The sequence below is a fragment of the Ahaetulla prasina genome, chromosome 8 (genome assembly GCF_028640845.1).
Source record: "Ahaetulla prasina isolate Xishuangbanna chromosome 8, ASM2864084v1, whole genome shotgun sequence".
NCBI classification, from domain to species: domain Eukaryota; kingdom Metazoa; phylum Chordata; class Lepidosauria; order Squamata; family Colubridae; genus Ahaetulla; species Ahaetulla prasina.
The window spans coordinates 27,137,599-27,161,697 of NC_080546.1; the positions used below are offsets into that span (position 1 = coordinate 27,137,599).

Consider the following 24,099-nt stretch of genomic DNA (forward strand, 5'->3'; position numbering starts at 1 on the left):
CAGAAAATCCTGGGCAAACGTTCAAGGAGGGCAGAGTTCGAGGCGTTTGCAAAGCGGCGAGAAGGGAAAGGAAGGCGGGAGGCAGGAAGACTGTAATATTTGGCGGGGAAAGGTTGGAAACACCTGCGCCTTTTCGTTGGCTGCAGGTCCTGCGGTCTCTTTGGCCACACTGACCTAGGGGTTTGCTTGGAGCCCAAAAGAAGGCAGCCTCGGCTCTTCTCGAGTTGCATTGTGGTGCCCTGAACGCGCAAGAGCTTGCAGGCCAAGCACGCGGGGGGGGGGGGGACTGGCATATTCCCCTCGCGCCATCAAAACACTTCTGCTTGAAAGGCATATCCACCCCTCTCCTAGAAGAATGAAATGTTTTGGGAGATGTTAAAAAGGCAGAATATATTTCCTTGGATGACAAATGGAGAAACATGTTTTAAAGACAAAGCAGCTCTCACCTTCCTGCCTCCCCCTCTCCACCTTTGTCAATGGGCCAGAGGCTGAAACCCAATTCCTCCCACCACCACCTTTGTCAAGGGACCATCATCTGCAACAAAATAGGACCCATCTAGCTACAGAAACTCACCACATGGCACCTGGGAAGATTACATCAGCCAGCAGGGCTAGTTAAGACCCCGCACCCCCTGGGAGTCTGACAACCAATCGGGACACTTCCTGTGCCCCAGGAAGTTCAAAGCTCAGAGACGGCATAAAACCTAGGCACACTCAGCATCTCGTCCTTTTTCTGCTCAGAAACGCAAACCATGTGATCCTGTCCACCATTAAACCATCTTTCCAAGCAGTCTCCATGTTTCCAGTGTCTTTTTCCCCACTTGGAGCTGAACCAAAATTGGGGTTTTTAAATGGGGTTTTTAATCGAAATTTTTAGGCCATATATCAAATTAGTTTTTTATACTGTTTTTTTAATCTGTATTATATGTATTTTGGTTTTTATTGGCTGTGAACCGCCCTGAGTCCTTCGGGAGAAGGGCGGCATACAAATGTAATAAATAAAGAAATAAACCCAGATAGACATCTCTTCCAACAATTTTATAGGTTGAGAAAGGGGAGGAAAAAACCCTCATGGCTCCATTTAATCAGGAGCGATATGGTGGCTAATCCGTGTGTTTAGATTCAGATAGTGTACTACGCCATAAACTTTGGCTAATAAACCACATGCCATTGATGTAATATTGCACTCTAGGTCACTGAAGATGAAGCCAATAGAAAAAGGTCAACTCTTCTGGTTAAAAGGCAGGGCGGAAAGTCTTCCTGGCTTCTGGAGAAAACTACAGTCTTTCACGCTGCCTTTTAAGTAAAAGCATATAGATCAAATAAATGAGAGGAATAGCATCCTCATCAAGTTTGTCAGCGCATACAGCAATAAGATGGGCAGGATAAAGAAGAAAGAGCATTAAAGCATGTAATTATGGATAGTGCCCAGTTTATTTATTTATTTTATTTATTTATTTTGTCACAACAATATATGTAGGAATCGTACAAAAGATTATATAGTATATAAACATATATGGGTAAATATAAGGAGGTATAAGCATATATATAGAAAGAAGAAAAGAAAAACAATAAGACAGGAACGGTAGGCATGTTTGTGCGCTTATGCACGCCCCTTATGGTCCTCTTAGGAATGGGGTGAGGTCAATAGTAGAAAGTTTTTGGATAAAGCTTTTAGGATTATGGGAAGAGACCACAGAGTCAGGTAAAGTGTTCCAAGCACTGATGATTCTGTTACAGAAGTCATATTTTCTGCAATCTAGATTAAAGCGGTTGACATTAAGTTTAAATCTATTAGTTGCTCTAGTATTATTGCAATTAAAGCTGAAGTAGTCTTTAACTGGAAGGACATTACAATAGATGATTCTGTGAGTTAAACTTAGGTCTTGTCGAAGGCGACGGAGTTCCAAGTTTTCTAAGCCTAGGATTTCAAGTCTGGTGGGATAGGGTATTCTATTGTTTTCAGAGGAATGGAGAACTCTTCTTGTAAAATATTTCTGGACACGTTCAATTGTATTGATGTCAGAGATGTGGTGAGGGTTCCAAACAGGTGAGCTGTATTCTAGAATTGGTCTAGCAAATGTTTTATATGCTCTGGTTAATAGTGTGGTGTTCTTGGAAAAGAAACTACACAAGATTAGGTTTACAACTCTTAGAGCTTTTTTTGCTATGTAATTGCAGTGGGCTTTGGCACTTAGATCATTTGACATGAAAACTCCAAGGTCTTTAACAGGAAGGACATTACAATAGATGATTCTGTGAGTTAAGCTTAGGTCTTGTCAAGGCGACGGAGTTCCAAGTTTTCTAAGCCTAGGATTTCAAGTCTGGTGGGATAGGGTATTCTATTGTTTTCAGAGGAATGGAGAACTCTTCTTGTAAAATATTTCTGGACACGTTCAATTGTATTGATGTCAGAGATGTGGTGAGGGTTCCAAACAGGCGAGCTGTATTCTAGAATTGGTCTAGCAAATGTTTTATATGCTCTGGTTAATAGTGTGGTGTTTTGGAAAAGAAACTACAAGATTAGGTTTACAACTCTTAGAGCTTTTTGCTATGTAATTGCAGTGGGCTTTGGCACTTAGATCATTTGACATGAAAACTCCAAGGTCTTTAACGGGATGGGGTCATCTGTAAGGTAATGTCCATCTAGTATGTACTTAGTTTTTGGTTCTTTTTTCCTATATGTAAGACTGAGCATTTGCTGGTTGAAATTTGGAGCTGCCAATTTTTAGACCAAGCGGTTAGATGATCAAGGTCGTTTTGAATGATAGAAGTATTGTCTGTGATGTTAAATAGTTTGACATCATCAGCAAAGAGAACACAATTACTTGAGATATGGTCACAAAGATCATTAATGTATAGTATAAAGAGTGTTGGTCCAAGAACGCTGCCTTGAGGAACGCCACTCTTGACAGGAACAGGATTTGATAGAGCATTGCCAATTTTGACCACTTGTTGTCTGTTAGACAGAAAAGCAGATATCCATTTGTGGAGGGGTCCTGAGATGCCATAGGATATTAGTTTTAGGAGAAGTTTATCGTGTACTACTGAGTCAAAAGCTTTGCAGAAGTCTATGTAGATTGCATCTATTGATTTGCCTTGATCAAGATTTGAAGTCCATATGTTTTTGCAGTGCAGAAGTTGTAAGTTACATGATAATTTTTTTCTGAAACCAAATTGTTTGTTGGAGAGTAGGTTGTTTGTTTCTAAGTATGAGGTAATGGATTGGTTGATGATAGATTCCATGACTTTGCAGGTGACACAGCAAAGGGAGATCGGTCTGTAGTTTTCGACTAAGCTGGGGTCTCCTTTTTTGAAGATAGGGATGACTGTGGCTAGTGACCAAAGTTTGGGAAGAGAACTGGTAGTGAAAGCTTTTTCAAAGATAATACTTAGGGGTTCTGCTATATTAATGGAAAGTTTTTTTAAGAAGTATGCGCACAGTCCATCGGGTCCAATAGATAGCGATGGTTTTAAGTTGTGAAGAGCTTTTCCAACGTTGTCTTCTGTGAAATCTATATGAGTTAAATCATCATAATCATTGCTGGTACGTTTGTGGAAAGTCGGATATGTGTTATCGGAGTTAACAAAAACTGAGCCAAAGAAAATGTTGAAGAGGTTTGCTTTAACTGTTTCGTCATTGCATTCTTTGTTGTTAGAATCTTTTAGTGGTGGGATGGATCTAGTGAAAGTGATTTCTGACCATCACATACTGACCACATAGTAGGTATATGCACCCCCAACAAGCCATGGCCAAAGAAAAGAACTGTCGGAACATAAATCGGAATCTGATCAGCTAACACCAAGGGCCAAGCCAAGACAGACATCCTTCTGTTGAACTGCTCATGAAAATAGGAAAGTGAAGTACTGCACAAATTCTGGTAAATTCTGCCAGTTGCAAAAGTTCAAATTGAAATTTCTTGCATTTTGGAATTGAGTGAAGAGCAGCGTAGCAGCTAAATATCCATTCTCAATACCTGATAACTGTACCCAGACCTGGACTTTCTGTATTAAAATGGAACATTTCCTGAACACTGATCCTTTGGGCCTGGTAGTGGAAACAGTTTTGACTTCATGATATCTGGGCATATCAGCTGACATAACATTGAGCTTTGGTGCCAAAATGTAAGCTTGTAATGCTGGAAGTACCGTTGGGCTCTGGAAGTACTGTTTGTCCTCAAAAAGGAAATGGAGAGGGCCTTGTAAAAATTTGTTGCATAGATTGGCAGCTGCAGAGATTCTGTTTTCTTGAATGGACAGGTCATCTGTCTCTGGCCACCAGCATCTGTACTATTTTTTATTTATTTATTTATTTTGGAGAATACGCTTAATTCCAGTTATTTGCACTTTCCTGTGATGGAATTTGTCAGGGCTGTAAGGAAAGCTACCTTTGATTTCAGTAGGTGGTAATTGTTACAAATTGAATTAGTTTGGTTTAGGCAACAATTGCCTCACTTTCCTATCAGAAAAGTAGTGTTACCAAACAAAAGTATAACTACTCCCATTCAAGAAAAGAAAAAAGACAGTTTGATGTAGTGGTTAAGATACTGGCCTAGAAACTAGGAGACAGAATGCTAGGCATGAAAGCTGGCTGGGTAACTTTGGGCCAGTAGTTCTCAATCCAACCACCTCAAAAGATTTATTTATTTATTTATTTGCAGGGGAAATAAGAAGCAGGAGTATTGGGTATATTTTCCACCTTGAGTTATATTTTTTTTTTTAAAAATGATTTTTAAAGATGGAAAATTTCAGTTACTCTTGCTCATATAACTTAGCTTTATAAGCATTAATTCTATTAATGACAAAAATGAAAAAAAAAATAGTAATGCCATAGAAGAAAAACCTGCCAGCCCAAGTCATTAATCTGGATTTTATTTATACACAACAATTCTGTCCAGAACAATTCTGTATCTTCATGAACAGCAAAAAGAGCTGTACAGACTCGGACAAAAGCCTAAAATCTAATATCCAGATATATACTTAAATGATGTACTTCAGTTTTGATTTCTCTTCTCTTGAAATTGGATAAATCAAATGAATGTTTGCATCAGAAAGGTTGCACACAATAATCCAACTCTCCAATACTACATATTATTGCAATACCTGCTAAGCACTGAGGAATATTGTAGTTGTGGACTTGGGAAATGCAATCAGGTCAGGATTTAAACCTAGAAATTAGGACTTTGGACACAATCTGGTAAAAGGAGTTAAAATACTAAATGTTTATTACTTTGATAGGTGATAGTACCTATCGGATCTTGGCTGATTATAAAACACTAAATCAAGTCATACCTACCGATAGCTATTCCTCGGACTAGGGGACATTAGGAAATTTCAGAGTTAGACAATTTTTAAAAAATCCTGGGAGCAAGCAATGGCCATCTGTACTGTATTGTTTCAAAGAAACTCATGAGCTGGCTGAAAACTCAATCAAAACTGACTGAAAAGAAATTTCCCCTTTGGGTTTCTGTAGGTCAGTAGGGGAATGTGAAGCAGCTGGCATCCCTTTGCTGTTTTGAAAATGTTTATAGAAAGAGCTAAGTATACGTACATTTCATGGACACACTGCATTCTTGCAAGTGCAGTTTTACAGTAATTCAGAAATAAGTTTGCATCATCTTTTAGTAGCTTTGCTTTTTTAGTACTCCTTTCCCAAGAGGTTTTTTTTTTTTTGCAAGCTCTACAAATAAAATGTTCCATTAATGTTTTTAAGGTAATTTGTCACCCTGCTTCTCTCTGCCTCTCGGCATCTAATGTGTTTCCTTCCTTTGTTGTTTATTTTGATAATCAGATTACCTTCTGTCTATATATATACAGTACATTTGGTACTTGTATATGGGTAAACATACAAGTCCTTTTTCATAGAAGCCTAAAAAATACGCATTACTTCTCCTGGGTACTGTAGACCTTGCTTTTTTGAGTTTTGTCCTCTGTAAACTTTCAACAGATAATTAAGACATATCACTTGATTGATTCATATGCTGGAGCAGTAGCCTCAAGCAATTAATCCAGCAATTAATAAACTCAAATTGAAAGGCTTCCGACATTTTAAGAAAGTAAGGTTCGTTGCAGTGGTGGGATTCAAAAATGGTTACTACCGATTCTGTGGGCATGGCAGGGGAAGGATACTGTAAAATCTCCATTTCCTCCCCACTCCAGAGAAAGGATACTACAAAATCCCCCTTTCCTCCCAATCAGCTGGAACTTGGGAAGCAGAGAATAGATGTGGGCGGGGCCAGTCAGGTGGTATTTACCGGTTCTCCGAACTACTCAAAATTTTCGCTACTGGTTCTCCAGAACTGGTCAGAACCTGCTGAATACCACCTCTGGATCATTGTGGAAAGAGAAGTCTCTTTCTTTATATTTCCATGCTTTATTGGGCTGCCCTGGAACCCTTAATGATCATTAGATTTTTTTTATGATTGTATCAGGAGTGAAATCTGCTTACCTTCCTTACTGGCTCAGGAGTGCACGCTTCGGTGCACTCCTGAGTCGCGCGCCCGCACACATCACATGTGCATCCGCAGAAGGTTAAAAAAAACATTACTTTCTGGTTAAAACCAGGAAGTAATGACCCGGGTGGGTGGGCAGATCTTTGCTTCGCCATCACTACCGGATTGCTGAATTTCAAGCCGTGATTGCTACCGGATCATGCGATCCGGTCCGATCCGGTAGCATTTCACCCTGGATTGTATCCAATTTTGCAAATGGAGTCACCGGATTAGAATTATTTTGAAAAATTAAGTGCTTGCATCAGATCAAAAGATTATTTTTAATAACATGTATTGAAGCGGTTCCTTTCAAAGAACAAGGAACCTTTGGTCTATTCAACAAGCACTGGAAGCAGTATAATGCTTTTGGCACAGTCATTTGTGGAGATACAGATAAAGATTAGTATAGGGCCATAGAACAGTTGCAGCCGATAGGCTTCTAATAGCGTTGCTTAGGAACATATTACCAATATTTTCTACGTGGAGTTTAGCTCCTGTTTCTGCACTTAGGGAGAAAAAAATACCCTGTTTTGAACATTTATATAAGCGTCATCAGTGGGGCTGAAATTAATGGGAAGACAATATATTGTTGTTCATGGATTTATAGTCTCACTCTGAAATATGACTATTTTGTGGAAGCCAGTAAACAGATTGTTCAGTGTACAGCATCTTATCTTCCATTCCTAATAATTTGTTTAGCTGGTTAATGGTTATTTTATTACTCTTCCCCAAAGACAAACATCTGTTATTTTTGATGTTTTAAGTCCATTCTCTCTACCAATTGATGTTTGTTTGTACCTATTCAAGAGTTCACTGTCTGTGGAAAATGGAAATATAAACTTCTCTAAAGATTTATACATACTAGCATATGCATAAAATAGTAAAAATTACTATTTTCCTATCAACTCTTTGGGGTCTTATCTGTGTCTAGTAAGAACAAGTCAAAAATCTGGAATAATATTTCTAAAGTGGGAAAAGGGTGAAGAGAGTGGTCAAGAAACTCTCTTGTTTAGATACAGTGGAGTCTTATTAAGATGCAAAATAAGGTTAGTTTTGCTGTTGGGTTTACCTGTTAATTGTTCTTTTTTATAGTAGATAGATGGTAGGTCAAAATGGTTAGGTAAATAGAACTGTAGAAGCGGGGTGAAATCCAAAATTTTTTCCTACCGGTTCTGTGGGTGTGGCTTGGTGGGTGTGGCAAGGGAAAGATATTGCAAAATCTCCATTCCCTTCCCTCCTGGGGGAAGGATGTTGCAAAATCCCCATTCCCACCCCACTCTGGGGCCAGCCAGAGGTGGTATTTGCCGATTTTCCGAACTGCTCAAAATTTCTGCTGCCGGTTCTCCAGAACCTGTTAGAACCTGCTGGATTTCACCTCTGTATAGAAGTGTATAAATTGTAGACCTGTTTTGCAGGGGGTGGGGGGGAACCATTGTTGAAATATATTTATCAGTATTCAACAGGAGAGACCATCTATGTATATATTCTTCCGTTTTAATTCACATTTTTGTTTTATTTAGTGTTGTTCCCTTTCAGAGTTTGTATTTTTAGCTTCGAAAATACAAATACAAATTATTATTTTTTTAAAAAAGATGCCAAATAAGGTCCAAGTCTGGAGGATTTGATAGAATAAAAGAACGTGGTATTCCTGCTTCAGGCATTTGAACTGCCACTTCTTCTTTTCCCTTCTTTCCTCCTTTGTAGTCATTGAAGCCAGATTTATGAACTAGACTGGCAAGCATCCATTTGCATAAGGGGCAAATTTATTAACACTGAAAATAAGTAATAAATTTAATACACTATGCCTATTTATTTTTTCTAAATCTCTATATCTGACAAAAAACAGTACAAATACCAGACCTATTCTTGAATACAGCTCATCCGTCTGGAACCCATACCACATCTCTGACATAAATACAATAGAAAGAGTCCAGAAATATTTTACTAGAAGAGTTCTTCGCTCCTCTGAAAACAACAAAATACCTTATACCACCAGGCTTGAAATCCTGGGACTTGAAAACTTACAACTCCGTCAACTTCGACATGATCTGTGTTTAACACACAAAATCATCTATTGCAATATCCTTCCTGTAAAAGACTACTTCAGCTTCAATCACAATATTACAAGAGCAAAAAATAGATTCAAGCTTAATGTCAACCGCTTCAAACTTGATTGCAAAAAATATGACTTCTGTAACAGAGTTGTTAATGCTTGGAACTCATTACCTGACTCCATAGTCTCCACTCAAAATCCCAAAATTTTCAACCAAAAGCTGTCTAGTATTGACCTCACCCCATTCCTAAGAGGACTATAAGGGGCGTGCATAAGAGCACAAAAGTGCCTACCGTTCCTGTCCTATTGTTCCCTTCATTATATCAAATTAATATACTTGATGCATATTTTTTTACTTATATATATATATATTTTCTTCAAGATATGTTGTTTTATTTATGACAATGTTTGTGTATACTGTTGTGACAAAAAGAAATAAATATATATATATATATCCTAAGAAATCCTAGCCATTAATTTATCAGATACTAAAATCCCATTTAAAATCAATGGTATTTGATTTTGAAAGAACATGAATAAAGTAAAATAACAAGGTTAGAATCTTATAAAATACTGGATGGGTTCTCACATTGCACTAAGTCGTAATATACTTAATTTGGTTTTGGCACTGTAGGGTTGAAGTTTGCAAATTATGGTTTCTCACCAGTGGTGGGTTTCAAAAAATTTTACTACCGGTTCTATTTATTTATTTATTTATTTATTTTTCGTATTTTTATACCGCCCTATCTCCCTAGGGACTCAGGGCGGTTAACAACCAGATAAAAATATACATATAAATACAAATAAAAACATCCATTAAAAAACTTATTATAATTGGCCGCATAATTAAAATGATAATAAAATAATAAAATCCCCATTAAAACCAATTCGAATTTAAAATCTAGTCCAGTCCTGCGCAAATAAATAGATGTTTATTCTGTGAATGTGGCATGGCTTGGTGGATGTGGCTTGGGCATGGCAGGAAAAGGATACTGTAAAATCTCCATTCCTACCCCACTCCAGGGGAAGGTTACTGAAAAATCCCCATTCTTCTCGATCAGCTGGGATTCAGGAGGCAGAGAATAGATGGGGGTGAGGCCAGTTTACTGATTCCCCAGAACTACTCAAAATTTCTGCTACCAGTTCTCCAGAACTGAAGCTGAACTGAAGCCCACCTCTTTCTCTCCTAGCATATGCAGGCCCAGTTAATTGCGGTTTATTCAATAAACATTGCTTAAATAAACAAAGGCTTAATATTCGATATGTGAGCCCAGCTTCACTTAAAAGCAAACTCTGCTAAATACTGTAGGACTTATTTCTGAGTAAACCTGAGTATGATTTTGCAGTATATTGCTTAAATGCAACAGAGGTACCAGACACAGTCATTAATATTTGTCCATATTTCTACTCCAAAGAGTTCATGCAAATCAGCCTGGAATAATGTAAATGCACATATGTAATGCACTTAAAAAACAGGCAGCATTTTGATTGCAGTTTCATTCCACAGATTGTGACTTCCTGACCATCCTCTGCAAATACCCCTGATGATATAATAGCTAGAATACTGGACAAGTGCCTTCTATGTTCTCCCAAATTTCATTGTCCACCAACAATAAACTTTCAGCCTTACATCTCTTTGTCTCATCCTGCTGAAGCCACCATGTTTATAGTGTGTATGTGTGTTTGTATGTGGGCATTGTGTTGTGCACAACTGGGAGAGTACCAGGGGTGAAATCCAGCAGGTTCTAACAGCTTCTGGAGAACCAGTAAAAGAAATTTTGATTAGTTTGGAAAACCGGCAAATACCACCTCTGGCTGGCCCCAGAGTGGGGTGGGAATGGAGATTTTGCAGTATCCTTCCCCTGCCGTGCCCACCAAGCCATACCACACCCACCAAGCCACGCCCACAAAACTGGTAGTAAAAAAAAAAGAGATTTCACCACTGGAGAGTACAGTATACATTTGACATGATTGGTAGAGTTGTTTTGCTCACATGCATTTTAATTTGTTTTTAACTTAGAAATCAACTGAGATGTGAGAAATGCTGGGCTCAATTGTAGTAAGTTGAGGTCTACCTGTAATACAAAGTGATTGAGGATGGCACTCAATATATTAAAAAGAAAGAGGTAAGGATTTTTAGGAGTACTAATGGTGTTTAGGATGTGGTTAGATTAAAGCCTTCAGACCATCTAGTTACTGATGTTGCCATACAGGAAAAGAAAATCCGAAGCACCAAAGATAGAATTACAGTAAGAACATGGAATGTAAGAAGTATTAGCACAAGGAAGCTCAACAGAGCTACAGATGAAATGCAACAACTGCAAAGTCACATTTTTAGGAATCAGTAAATTTGGACTAGAATCAGATACTTTTGTCAGAAAATCACTCCGACACTTACTCAAGAGTTGAAAAAGGAAAAAAGAACAGTATTTTATGAATGAAGGTGAATATCCCAGGATAATATTGCAGGATCCAATCTGGGTTGGTTACCGGGACCAGAGGTTATGTCTGCCGAGCTTTCGGACTCATGCTGGACCCTACCCTCAGGGAACTTAGACGTTCCCCAACGATGGGCTGCAGCACGAGTTCAAAAGTTTGGAAGGCAGAGCATATTTTAATTAGCATTTTTAGACATAAAGATACAAATTAACAGAGTTGGAAGGGACCTTTTAGATCATCTAGTCCAACCTCCTCGCCCAAGCAGACCCTACACCATTTTTTTTAAATTTACATTTATATCCCGCCCTTCTCCGAAGACTCAGGGCGGCTTACAGTGTATAAGGCAATAGTCTCATTCTATTTGTATATTTACAAAGTCAACTTATTGCCCCCCCAACAATCTGGGTCCTCATTTTACCTACCTTATAAAGGATGGAAGGCTGAGTCAACCTTGGGCCGGGCTTGAACCTGCAGTAATTGCAGGCTGCTGTGTTCTAATAACAGGCTTCTTACCAGCCTGAGCTATCACGGCCCATTTCTTAGAGATGGTAGTCCAGTCTTCTTGAAAGCTTCCAGTGATGAAGCTTCCCCAACTTCTGAAGACAAGCTGTTCCATTGGTTGATTGCTCTCACTGTCAGAAAATTTCTCCTTAGTGATATATTTGCGATTTGTGACTTTACTTGCTGGTTTCTTACAAGCAAAGTCAATAGGGAAATCACCTTTTTCCTTCTGAGGAACCCCCACCATGGAGATCCCTGGGATCTCATAATCTATAGCATCTTTTAGGATCAACAATCAACAAAGAAGTACCCTGCAGACTAGCACTTGGCAGAGTAGCTATGAAGGCCTTGGAAAAGATATTCAGATATTGTGATGTTTCTATACCTGCTAAGAGGTCAGGCCTGTTTGTTTTAGATCTTATGCACAAATATTTAGAAGGAAAGCAAATAACATGAAATAAGCCTTTTTGTAGCCAACTTCAGTTACTGCTGACATCATGGGTACATTCCATGCAGTTTTCTGGCCAACAAAAGAACAACCTTTTTCCAGGATGTTTATTTTCAATTCCCCAGTCTAGATTACAGTCCTGAGATTTCTTAGTGCTCTTTCAACCTAGTAACTAGATCTAAATCAATCTAGCCTCATCAGATCAGTCAAGGGTTAGCAGAAGGTAGGGTAGAAAAGAGCAATTATGTTGTGCCAATTCTCTATAAAGTAATTTGGGGGAAACTGAAACATAATCCAACCTGTACTTTAATAGTTTATTTATTTATTTAGAATATTTGTGGTGTGTCTTTTTAAAAGTTAAGTATTATGTAAAGTTTGTGTGTGTGTGTGTGTGTGTGTGTTGCTTCCAAGTTAGTTTTTCACTCCAACAACTCCCTGGACTAGTCCTTGCAGGTTTCTTGGCAAGGTTTTTCAGAAATGGTTTGCCATTGCCTTTTTCTTAGGACTGAAAGGGAGTAACTGGCCATTGGCGTCTAAGGCAGGACTAGAACTCACAGTCTGCCATTTCTAGCCTGGTTTCTAAACCACTCTACCAAATGGACTCTTGCACGTAAGATATTAAAATCCACTTTGTTTACCTATTTAAAAACAACAACTAAATGCTACAAATTTGAAAAGCTGGATTTTAAAACCAAATTTAAAAGAATTCTGACACATTTTCTGAAAGTGGTAAAAGAAAGGATGAATCATGACTACAGAAGAAAATATGTTTCACTGTTTGAGAACAACACAGGATGTTGTCCTCTGCTTAATGAGAAAAGTGCTCCCTCATTTACGCAAGCTTCAAGCGATCTGATCTAAATCAGCATTTCAAAGCCTTTTTTTCCCCTGACTGAAGTTACTTCTTTTTATACTGCTGTTCCCACCAGAGAGGGACAGATAAAATAATAGTAGTCGTAGTCATCATCTGGAAGGGGTCAGCTCATTGAGTTAATCTGCCCATGTTGCTTTTCCTGATTACACCAATATTACTGATTCACTTTTTGCAAATAGATTTGCAGAACAGTCAGGTCAGATTAAAATCATGGCGATATAGATTCAAAATCTGATCCCCCCCCCTACAAAAGGGGTGTCAAACTCAAGGCCTGGGGGCTAGATTCAGCCCATGCGGTGCTTAGATCTGGCCTGCGGGGCTGCCCTGGAAACAGCAAAGGACCGGCCCGCAGCCCTCCCGAGCTCCGTTTTCAATGGCAGAGGGTTGCAGGAGGCCATCACAGTAAAAAATGGAGCTCGGGAGCCCGTTTTCGCTGGCAGAGCATTTGGGCCACCACAGACACCCCCTGATATGAGTGACATTGAGCTGGTCATGCCCACCCCAGTCCCCAAGATGAAACACAACCCTGATGCGGCCCTCAATGACACCCCTGCCCTACAAAGATCAAGGGGGGTGATTGGGGTTTTGTGAGGATCAGATGGGAGAAGACACTTTCTCTGGCTTCCAGGTCTTTAAACCCACACCTGGGGTTTCAGGACTGCCCTCCTTTGAGATAACTTGCATAGTGCCACAAAATGTGTGTGTTTGTGTATGTTTTGATTTCCTGCCAAGACAGAGAGGGTGGGGGGAGGGAGGGAGAGAGAGAGAAAGTTCTGCCGCCCAATTGGCAAATTCATTTTTTGAATGTTTTACATAGGGCGGGGGGGGGTTTGGGGAAGATTTATTGCTCAACCCCACCCACCCACCCCACCCCAACAGCAAAATCCCTTAATCCTCAAAGAATTAACTTCTTTCTTTTAATAAAGTCCTTAAGTAGGACAATGGAAGAGCTCTCGGCTTCATCTGCATGACAGTGACCCTTCAAGAGAAATAAGCTTCAGAAACCTCCATATATTTTACCTACAGGGGAAAATAAATAGGGCCTTAGGTGGATTTTCTGGCCAGCAGCCTTTAAAGCCTGCCTGTCCATTTTTTGCAGGAATAAAAAAACAACAAGTAGATGTTCTTCAACTTGTAAAAGAAAGAAACCCAGAGGAAAGTAAATGAAAAGGAGAAATGCAAATGTACGTGAACACCGACTTCTAAAAAGAAGTTAATAAGGGAGATCTGGTCCCTGCTGCTATGCTATACATATACCTGCTGCCTGCCGCAAACCTCTCAGGTAACAGGTGTCTGGTTCCCCAGTCAGTGTACTAAAAGATGACTTCATAGGGGTGGAGCCCGGTTACACTGCAAAGGTGGCACTCAGGTGAGCCAGGTAAGAAGTGAACTTATGCGGGTCTCTTCAGCACGTCAGCTGTTTCTTGAAGGAAGCTGATCCTGTTGCCCATGCAAACAAGCACACACACCTCTCCCTGCTAAGCTCCTTGTATTATTATTTTCCCAACCACCGGGAAAAGGAACACCAGCTTGGAAATGGAAACCAAAGATCCTCCTGGAAAAGAAAGTGCGGGGGTCAGGAAAAAGAACCTGACTTTCCTCAAGCAGAGATTGTACATGCTGGAGAGGAGGAAGACGGACACGGTGGTGGAGAGCAGCCTTGCAGGAGACCACAACAGCAGCTCTGCAACCTTGAGGAGGAGCCAGTCAGACAGGAGTGAATACAACCTGAAATTGCAAGGTAAAAATTGGGCAAGGGAGGGAGGAGAAGGGGGAAAAAAAATCAGACTGGCTTTTCTTAATATTTAGTCCAACCATCTCAAAGCAATGTGCAATGATGGCAGGAATAATCCATATATTTGGAAACAATGATCAGGAACAGGAGGAGGAGGATGTTCTACTTGGAAGATTCTTAAGGCAGCTAATATTGTTTTCTTATTGTTTCAGAAAGAGTCATAAGATAGAAATACCGTGAAAGGTACTTCGCTTATCTCATTACACTGAAGGGAAGATTTTAATTAAAGGCCACATTAACTTTGTTGACAATTATACAATGCTTTAAAGCCACATTTTAGACAGGTGCGAAGTACCCTATTTTCAGTGTGGAAAATGCGTTCTGCTAAAAGGACAGACCTTATGGGACAGGCTACACGTGAAGTGAAATAATAAGGAGTAAGCAGGGGAAGATTTGTCTTGGAAAGAGAAAAAAGTTTTGCTTCGTTATGCTGATGTTTGGATCGTGAAACAAGTGAAGTGAGAATATTGATTTTGCCAGGCTTCTGTCCCTGAGGCCATAAATGAAGAAAACACTAATTTGTTATTCACAGAACAAGGCAAGTCCAACTCTAACCGCTATACATTTAAAATAACTGCATGCAGGTGTGGGTGTATGTATAGACACATATATAGATATATAGGTAATCCTCAATTTGCAACTACAGTTGGGACCAGTATATTCACTGATAAATGACACTGTCATTGAGTCTCGCCTGAATTTTTGCCGTAAGGAAATCACATGGTTGTTAACCGACTTGGTCAATGGCTTCCTCCATTGACCTTGCTTGTTGGAAAGTCCTTGGGAAGGTCATAAATGGCGATCACATAATTTGAGACACTGCAACCATTGTAAACACGTGCCAGTTGCCAAACACTCAAATCATGATCACATGACCATGGAAATGCCACAACAGTCATAAAACAGAGGTGGGTTTCAGCAGGTTCTGGAGAATCAGTAGCGGAAATTTTGAGTAGTTCGGAGAACCGGTAAATGCCACCTCTGCCTGGCCCCGCCCCCCTCTATTCTCTGCCTCTCGAGTCCCAGCTGATTGGAAGGAAATGGGGATTTTGCACTAACCTTCCCCTGGAGTGGGATGGGAATGGAGATTTTACAGTAACCTTCCCTGGAGTGAGGAGGGAATGAAGATTTTACAGTAACCTTCCTCTGGAGTGGGGTCCTTCCCCTGCCATGCCCACTAAGCTATGCATGCCATGCCCAGCATGCCATGCCCACAGAACCGGTAGTAAAAAAATTGAATCCCACCGCTGTCATAAACCCATTGTACGTTTTTCAATGCCATTGCATCTTTAAATCATTAAACAAATGGTCATAAGTTGCGAACTCTCTGTAAAGCCGGTGGGGGGGCTTCTACTCCTAAAAAGGACCTTTCCTAATTCTTTATGAGAAAGTTAGGCTAGATAATAATCATTTTGGATTGCTGCCAAAGTGACTTAAATAATAGTGCATCAAACTCATTCTGCTGGTGGAATGTAGGTTATAATGCTGAACAGGTTTGTAACCTTGCCCTAAAGCAACCTCACAGGAGCATTTTAGTCCCAGTAACAGTGGAATTCAGTGACAAACAATAGCCTGCAATGTAAAACTCATCCTTTCCATTTGCAAGAACCTTCCTATAGGATACAGGCTGTATTTCCCTATATGCAAAGGGATTGTATGGTATTGACAGAGTATTGACAGTCAGGAAGAATTTCCCTGTGAAAAAGCATTGCTAGATGCTTCATTTGTTAAGGCCACCTTCTGGTTAGCTACAAAAGGAAGCTGACATTGGGAAATACTTTTTCTGCCCATTTCCAATTCCCAGCTTTAGTCAATATATACAGGACAGGATCTACAGTAAATCCCATTAGTTAGAGAAAGGCAAGAAAAAAACAGGAAAATAATTTACATTATTCTTATATCTATATCTCAAAAGCACAGAACTTCCCCAAACTTGTTTAAACAACACTTTGAGTAATCACTGGATGGTCCCAAAAGAACTGACCTTCAGTTATTATAGCTTTAAGCCTTTTGTGTACGTATATAATGACAGCAGAATAGAGATGGAAAATAAGAGAAAAGGCAATCCCTCCTCCATTCTGCACATGAAGTAACTGGAGAGATGGAGAAGGAGGCCCTTTTGTTGAACACTATATGGGCATTTGCAACAAGCCATAATCTATTTTATTTGCTTTGATTTTAGAGTGATATGTGACCCCAGCCACTATAGTTGATGGATTATGGCTTAGTAATGTATTTGAATAAGGCCAAGAGGGTTAAGACAACGTGTAAACTTAATTTATTTATTTTATTTATTTATTTATTTGATTTCTATACCGCCCTTTTCCCGAAGGACTCAGGGCGGTGTACAGGCAGAAATAAAACAGACGGTACAATATACAAATTTAAAATGCAGTTAAAAAACTTATTTTAAAATTAGCCTGAAAAGTAAAAATATGCAATAAGCTAAAAAAACCCATTTAAAATTAGTTAATAAGAATTTAAAAATTTGTTAAAATCAATTTAAGCCAGCCCTGCGCGAATAAAAAAATGTGTCTTCAGTTCGCGACGGAATGTCCGAAGGTCAGGTATTTGGTGTAAACCCGGGGGAAGTTCGTTCCAGAGTGTGGGAGCCCCCACAGAGAAGGACCTTTCCCTGGGGGCCGCCAGCCGACATTGCTTGACGGACGGCACCCTGAGAAGTCCCTCTCTGTGAGAGCGTACGGGTTGGTGGGAGGCATGTGGTAACAGCAGGCGGTCCCGTAAGTATAATAATTCTTATCAGTATAAATAGTTATTAAAAATATTTTGAGTCCCTGAAGAGAAATCACAGAATTTGTTCAGATTCTAGTGAGGCCTCTGGATGAAAACGTTGCTTTGGGCTATATTATCTGATTATCTGATTTAGACTCAGTTCTCCACGCTGCTCTTGCTACCAGCCCCTCCTGTGGGATTTCTTCAGAGTAGGAAATCTCTTGTGGCTGGATTTTCACAACCAAGTAACCTCTGGATAATGTTAGTTGGTTGGACTTATTCAACTGCCTGGCTTATATAGCACAGTTTATGTAAATAATTCTAACCAGATTTGACAACATTCTCAGCTCCATGTACAGCCACATTTCAGCCCAACATTTCTGTTGTTAAGTGAGACAGTTGTTAAGTGAGTTTGCCTCATTTTTTGCCACAGTTGTTAATTGAATCACTGAAGTTGTTAAGTTAGTGACACAATTACTAACAGTTCTGACTTTGCTTGTCAGAAGATTGCAAATGGTGATCCTATGAGCAATTTAAACAGGAACGGAATCTACTAGAGTATAATATAATAACATAATGGATTAATTGAATAGTTTTCCTCCTTAAGCCAATGTTTGCATAAGGCAGGACTTTTTTGTTATTTGTGACCTAGATGGACGTATAGTGATCCTTTTTATATTAGTTGCCATTCATTATGTCTAACTCTCCTATAAATTATTTACCATATATTTTTTATTTATTGCTTAATGCACCAACCCTGTAGGAATATAAACCTCTGGAATGACTGGATGTTTTTTTGGTCTGGATGGATCAAGTTACAAATAGGATTATAACAGGTCATAATTATCAAAGTGGAAAAACAATGCTTATGTAAATATCTGTTGACCTTTATAACTTCCTTTTTCATGTTAAAAGCTCTATTCAGATGTCATTCTCTTGGAGCTTTAGGTAATCATAGTTAATTAAATTGGTTAGTATTTTTGAAAGCCTAAAAACTTCCTGGTTTTTTATAAGGTAGCAAATACTTACATTGTATAACTAAACTCCCTGTGAAAACTGATCTTTAAATATCCTGTTAATCAAATACATATACTGTAGTACAGCTTAATAATTGTACAAAATGAGATGTTAAGATTAAAAAAACCCCAATGAGTATGACTTGAAGTTTGATTTTGAAGCAATATAGCATCTATTTATCCATCTTCCACTCTGTCATCAATCTAAACTTGATGCAAGAGTGGGAACTGATATATTTATCATTTTAATTATGTATTCTTTAAAATGCAGTACAATGAAGGCAACTTACCTTACTTTTTAACTCGTAATGTATTATAAATGCAAACCTATGAACCAACCTTCAGGCCTTATGGGAATGGTCAGATAAACAATTTTATTTATTTACTTAAATTAATTAGCTGCCCCACTCCAATGGATTTGGGGTGGTATAGTGTTTATGTGATTTGATTGATTAAATACATATAATGAATTACTCCTCTATATTTTAATAGTGTCCTTCTTTCATCATGTGGCCAGGGGTTATAGTGTCTAAGATGTTGGTATAGGTAAGGAGACCAGGTTGAAATGTACCTTCAGTCCCAAAAACTCTCTGGATGATTTTAGCTAGTCAGTCTCTTTTAGCCAAACCTACCTCAAGAGGAATGCTATGGTAAGGATAAAATACAGGGGGAGTCCTTGAGTTGGTGTCTCCTAAAGGTAACTTGGATATAATTCAAATGAGTGCATGAATGAAGATTGGAACCCAGTCGTAATTTTTGGAAAGGTATTGTAAATTTTAGATAGTTGTAGATTGTGTAGCTCTGTCTTAATCTGCCTCCCAGCAACTGTGTTTTATATTGTTTGATATTTCTGAATCACTTTCAATCATCCCTTTGCAATCCAAGTGAATTTACTAATGTGTGGATAAGATTGGCCAGGAGAAATTCTGTTTGTTATGTCCATTTTAGTTGGAAACTGCAGGATGCTTCAGAACATACCTAAGCCTTTAGTGATACTTATGAGCTCCAAGACTGCAAATGTGTCCACAGAATGTAGTAAAAAAAAAGTCAAGAGGGCAACAAGTGCAGTCAAACGTCTGTCTGGGTTTTTTATGTGAAGGTGGAACTTTGGTTGTACTATCACAGTTGCAATCTTGACATTTTTGAATATAGTCTGAAGAAACCCCCGCAAGACTGTAAACATGGTCCTGTATTAGGAGATGGACCATTCTTGTCTGCAACATACTGAACAGCTTCTAGAGTAGATGAGCCAAGGAGCCAGTATCAAAAAATATCTCTGCCTTTCATAACTATGTTGTGATACTGTTAAGAAATGAATATTGGCTTAACGTTTATTCCATTAGTAGCAATAGAATAGAATAGAATAGAATAGAATAGAATAGAATAGAATAGAATAGAATAGAATAGAATAGAATAGAATTTTTTATTGGCTAAGTGTGATTGGACACACAAGGAATTTGTCTTGGTGCATACGCTCTCAGTGTACATAAAAGAAAAGATCATCAAGAATTCTAAGATACAATACTTAATGATAGTCATAGGGTACAAATAAGCAATCAGGAACCAATCAATATCAATATAGATCGTAAGGATACAAGCAACAAAGTTACATTCATACCGTCATAAACAGTGGTGGGATTCAAATAATTTAACAACCAGTTCTCTGCCCTAATGATTTCTTCCAACAACCAGTTCACCAAACTGCTCAGAAAGTTAACAACCGGTTCTCCCGAAGTGGTGCGAACTGGCTGAATCCCACCACTGGTCATAAGTGGAAGGAGATGGGTGATGGGAACGATGAGAAGATTAATAGTAGTGCGGATTTAGTAACTAGTTTGACAGTGTTGAGGGAGTTATTTGTTTAGCAGAGTGATGGCCTTCGGGGGAAAAACTTCTTGTGTTGTTTGGTTGTGCAGTGCTCTGTAGCATCGTTTTGAGGGTAAGAGTTGAAACAGTTTATGTCCAGGATGTGAGAGGTCTGTTAAATATTTCTTTTTGATTTGTGCAGTATATAGGTCCTCAATGGAAGGCAGGTGGGTAGCCATTGTTTTTTTCTGCATTTCTAATGATCCTCTGAAGTCTGTGTCTGTCTTGTTGGGTTGCAGAACCAAACCAGACAATCATAGAGGTGCAGATGACAGACTCAATAATTCCTCTGCAATTTATGCTGCAGAGCCTAACTGAAATGGCTGTTCTTGGATTACCGGTAGATGGGTATTTAAACTATCCTTTTATCCATCTTATAGTTATTTGAAGGTTATAAATGGTTATTGTTGGCAAATATAGTAGAGAAGATTTGCACTTAACAGTATAGAGATCCTGGTGTATTTTCAGTTAATGATTCACAGTTTTGCCCTATTGCTATAGGAATGAATCATTTTATATTTTATTTGGAAGATTTAGAATATTAATATTTTTTGGTTACCATGCTTTGGAGAAGTATCCTCTGAAGATGCTACAGGAATCACATTTTGGAAGGAATTATATTACAGAATTAATTCAGAGATTGTTTTATGTAGTTACTGTAGAATTCACAACCAAGGTAGCAGAGTCATTACCCACCTGAGCCCATCAGAAGCATTCACAATAAGGATATTATTTCATCTTTGATGAAAAAAATTAATTGATTTTTTTCCAATATTCCAGAAAACATTCATTCAATCATTAAAAGAATCTAAAGTCAAGGAATGGAAATCAAATATTTCCTGTAAAACTTAGGTGTCTTTTTCATAGCCACTTGCAATATTTGGTTCAACAAAAAAACTTGGGAGTTTTGGATTAGTTAAATAGGTATCGGTTGATAGGATTGATAATGGTTGAGCAGTGTCAAATTCTCTAGCGATTTGTGCAAGGTTATAGTGACTATAATGTTTCATTGCCTGAAATACATGGGAAATCTGATACTGAGGGGAAGCTTTCTCAGATGGCATACATTTCATGCATTTTCTTCTGAAGGGAGTCAGATAACAAGGAACTATGTGAAAGCTACTAAGCCAGAATTACCTCTGAACTCTTTATATCTTTGAAATGCAGTTGAGAAATCAGAAGTTGCATTCCCCCTCAAATTCTCACAACATTACCTTCAATTAGTTCCATCAACAGTTATATTAATGAGGTTAAGACTAGCAAGGTTTCCCAATTCTGTTCAAAGAGAACTTACCTATTTGCATTAGCCATTATTACTGTTTGTGAGGTGAAACACTCTCCATAAGGTGTTTCACCCATTGTGTTAAACTCGTGATATGGTTTGCTTCCTTCATTAATGCTGCTTTTATGACCATCATTATGAATTAGAATTATATGTAAACCAAGCCACTGTGTTAATCATATCATGATTAAATCAGTCATGGCCAAATCCATGAGTCAATCAGGAAGGGAAGGACATTTATGAATAGGAGTTGAGAAGGTGGAAAATTTGCATATATTCCTACAATTCAACTTCAACTCCTACCCTCAAAACGACGCTATAGAGCACTGCACAACCAAACAACTAGACACAAGAAGATTTTTCCCGAAGGCCATCACTCTGCTAAACAAATAATTCCCTTAACACTGTCAAACTAGTTACTAAGTCTGCATTACTATTAATCTTCTCATCGTTCCTATCACCCATCTCCTCCCACTTATGACAGTATGACTGTAACCTTGTTGCTGGTATCCTTAAGATTTATATTGCCTGTTTCCTAGTATGATTTGATTGCTCATTTGTTCCCTACGACTATCATTGTTTTACCTTAGATTCTTGAAGAATGTATCTGTTCTTTAATGTACACTGAGAGCATATGCACCAAGACAAGTGACTTGTGTGTCAAATCACACTTGGCCAATAAAGAATTCTATAATCTATGATAATTCAGACACATAGTTGATGACTGAATCTCCAATGATCCATCTGTTAAGCTACTGTTAAGCAGATGACACAACAGTGATTGGTCTCATTTGAGACACTGACGAATCCGCATATAGACAAGAGGTCGAACGACTAGCCTTGTGATGCAACCAAAACAATCTGGAACTGAACACACTCAAAACCGTAGAAATGGTGGTAGACTTTAGGAGAAACCCTTCCATACTTCCACCTCTCACAATACTAGACAACACAGTATCAACAGTAGAAACCTTCAAATTTCTAGGTTCTATCATCGCAAGATCTAAAATGGACAGCTAACATCAAAAACATCATTAAAAAAGGACAACAAAGAATGTTCTTTCTGCACCAATCAGTAAGCTCAAACTGCCCAAGGAGCTGCTGATCCAATTCTACAGAGGAATTATTGAGTCTGTCATTTGCACCTCTATAACTGTCTGGTTCGGTTCTGCAACCCAACAAGAAAAACACAGACTTCAGAGGATAATTAGAACTGCAGAAAAAATAATTGCTACCAACCTGCCTTCCATTGAGGATCTGTATACTGCACGAATCAAGAAGAGGGCCGTGAAAATATTTGCAGATCCCTCGCATCCTGGACATAAACTGTTTCAACTCCTACCCTCAAAACGATGCTATAGAGCACTGCACACCAGAACAACTAGACACAAGAACAGTTTTTTCCCGAAGGCCATCACTCTGCTAAACAAATAATTCCCTTAACACTGTCAAACTAGTTACTAAGTCTGCATTACTATTAATCTTCTCATCGTTCCTATCACCCATCTCCTCCCACTTATGACAGTATGACTGTAACCTTGTTGCTGGTATCCTTAAGATTTATATTGCCTGTTTCCTAGTATGATTTGATTGCTCATTTGTTCCCTACGACTATCATTGTTTTACCTTATGATTCTTGAAGAATGTATCTGTTCTTTAATGTACACTGAGAGTATATGCACCAAGACAAGTGGCTTGTGTGTCAAATCACACTTGGCCAATAAAGAATTCTATAATCTATGATAATTCAGACACATAGTTGATGACTGAATCTCCAATGATCCATCTGTTAAGCTACTGTTAAGCAGATGACACAACAGTGATTGGTCTCATTCGAGACAATGACGAATCCGCATATAGACAAGAGGTCGAACGACTAGCCTTGTGGTGCAACCAAAACAATCTGGAACTGAACACACTCAAAACCGTAGAAATGGTGGTAGACTTTAGGAGAAACCCTTCCATACTTCCACCTCTCACAATACTTGACAACACAGTATCAACAGTAGAAACCTTCAAATTTCTGGGTTCTATCATATCGCAAGATCTCAAATGGACAGCTAACATCAAAAACATCATTAAAAAAGGACAACAAAGAATGTTCTTTCTGCGCCAACTCAGTAAGCTCAAACTGCCCAAGGAGCTGCTGATCCAATTCTACAGAGGAATTATTGAGTCTGTCATTTGCACCTCTATAACTGTCTGGTTCGGTTCTGCAACCCAACAAGAAAAACAGACTTCAGAGGATAATTAGAACTGCAGAAAAAATAATTGCTACCAACCTGCCTTCCATTGAGGACCTGTATACTGCACGAATCAAGAAGAGGGCCGTGAAAATATTTGCAGATCCTCGCATCCTGGACATAAACTGTTTCAACTCCTACCCTCAAAACGACGCTATAGAGCACTGCACACCAGAACAACTAGACACAAGAACAGTTTTTTCCCGAAGGCCATCACTCTGCTAAACAAATAATTCCCTCAACACTGTCAGACTATTTACTGAATCTGCACTACTATTAATCATTTCATAGTTCCCATCACCAATCTCTTTCCACTTATGACTGTATGACTATAACTTGTTGCTGGCAATCCTTATGA

General features: G+C 38.8%; 1 protein-coding gene across 1 annotated transcript in view; it reads left to right on the plus strand.

Moving 5' to 3' along the window:
- Positions 1–14,226: 14,226 nt before the first annotated feature.
- Positions 14,227–24,099, plus strand: part of ARHGEF38 (Rho guanine nucleotide exchange factor 38) — a 58,371-nt gene continuing 48,498 nt past the window's right edge. Inside the window, exon 1 of the mRNA XM_058193640.1 lies at positions 14,227–14,547. Coding sequence (XP_058049623.1) covers positions 14,343–14,547 — 205 coding nt within the window. The 5' untranslated portion in view covers positions 14,227–14,342. The remainder of the gene's footprint in view (positions 14,548–24,099) is intronic.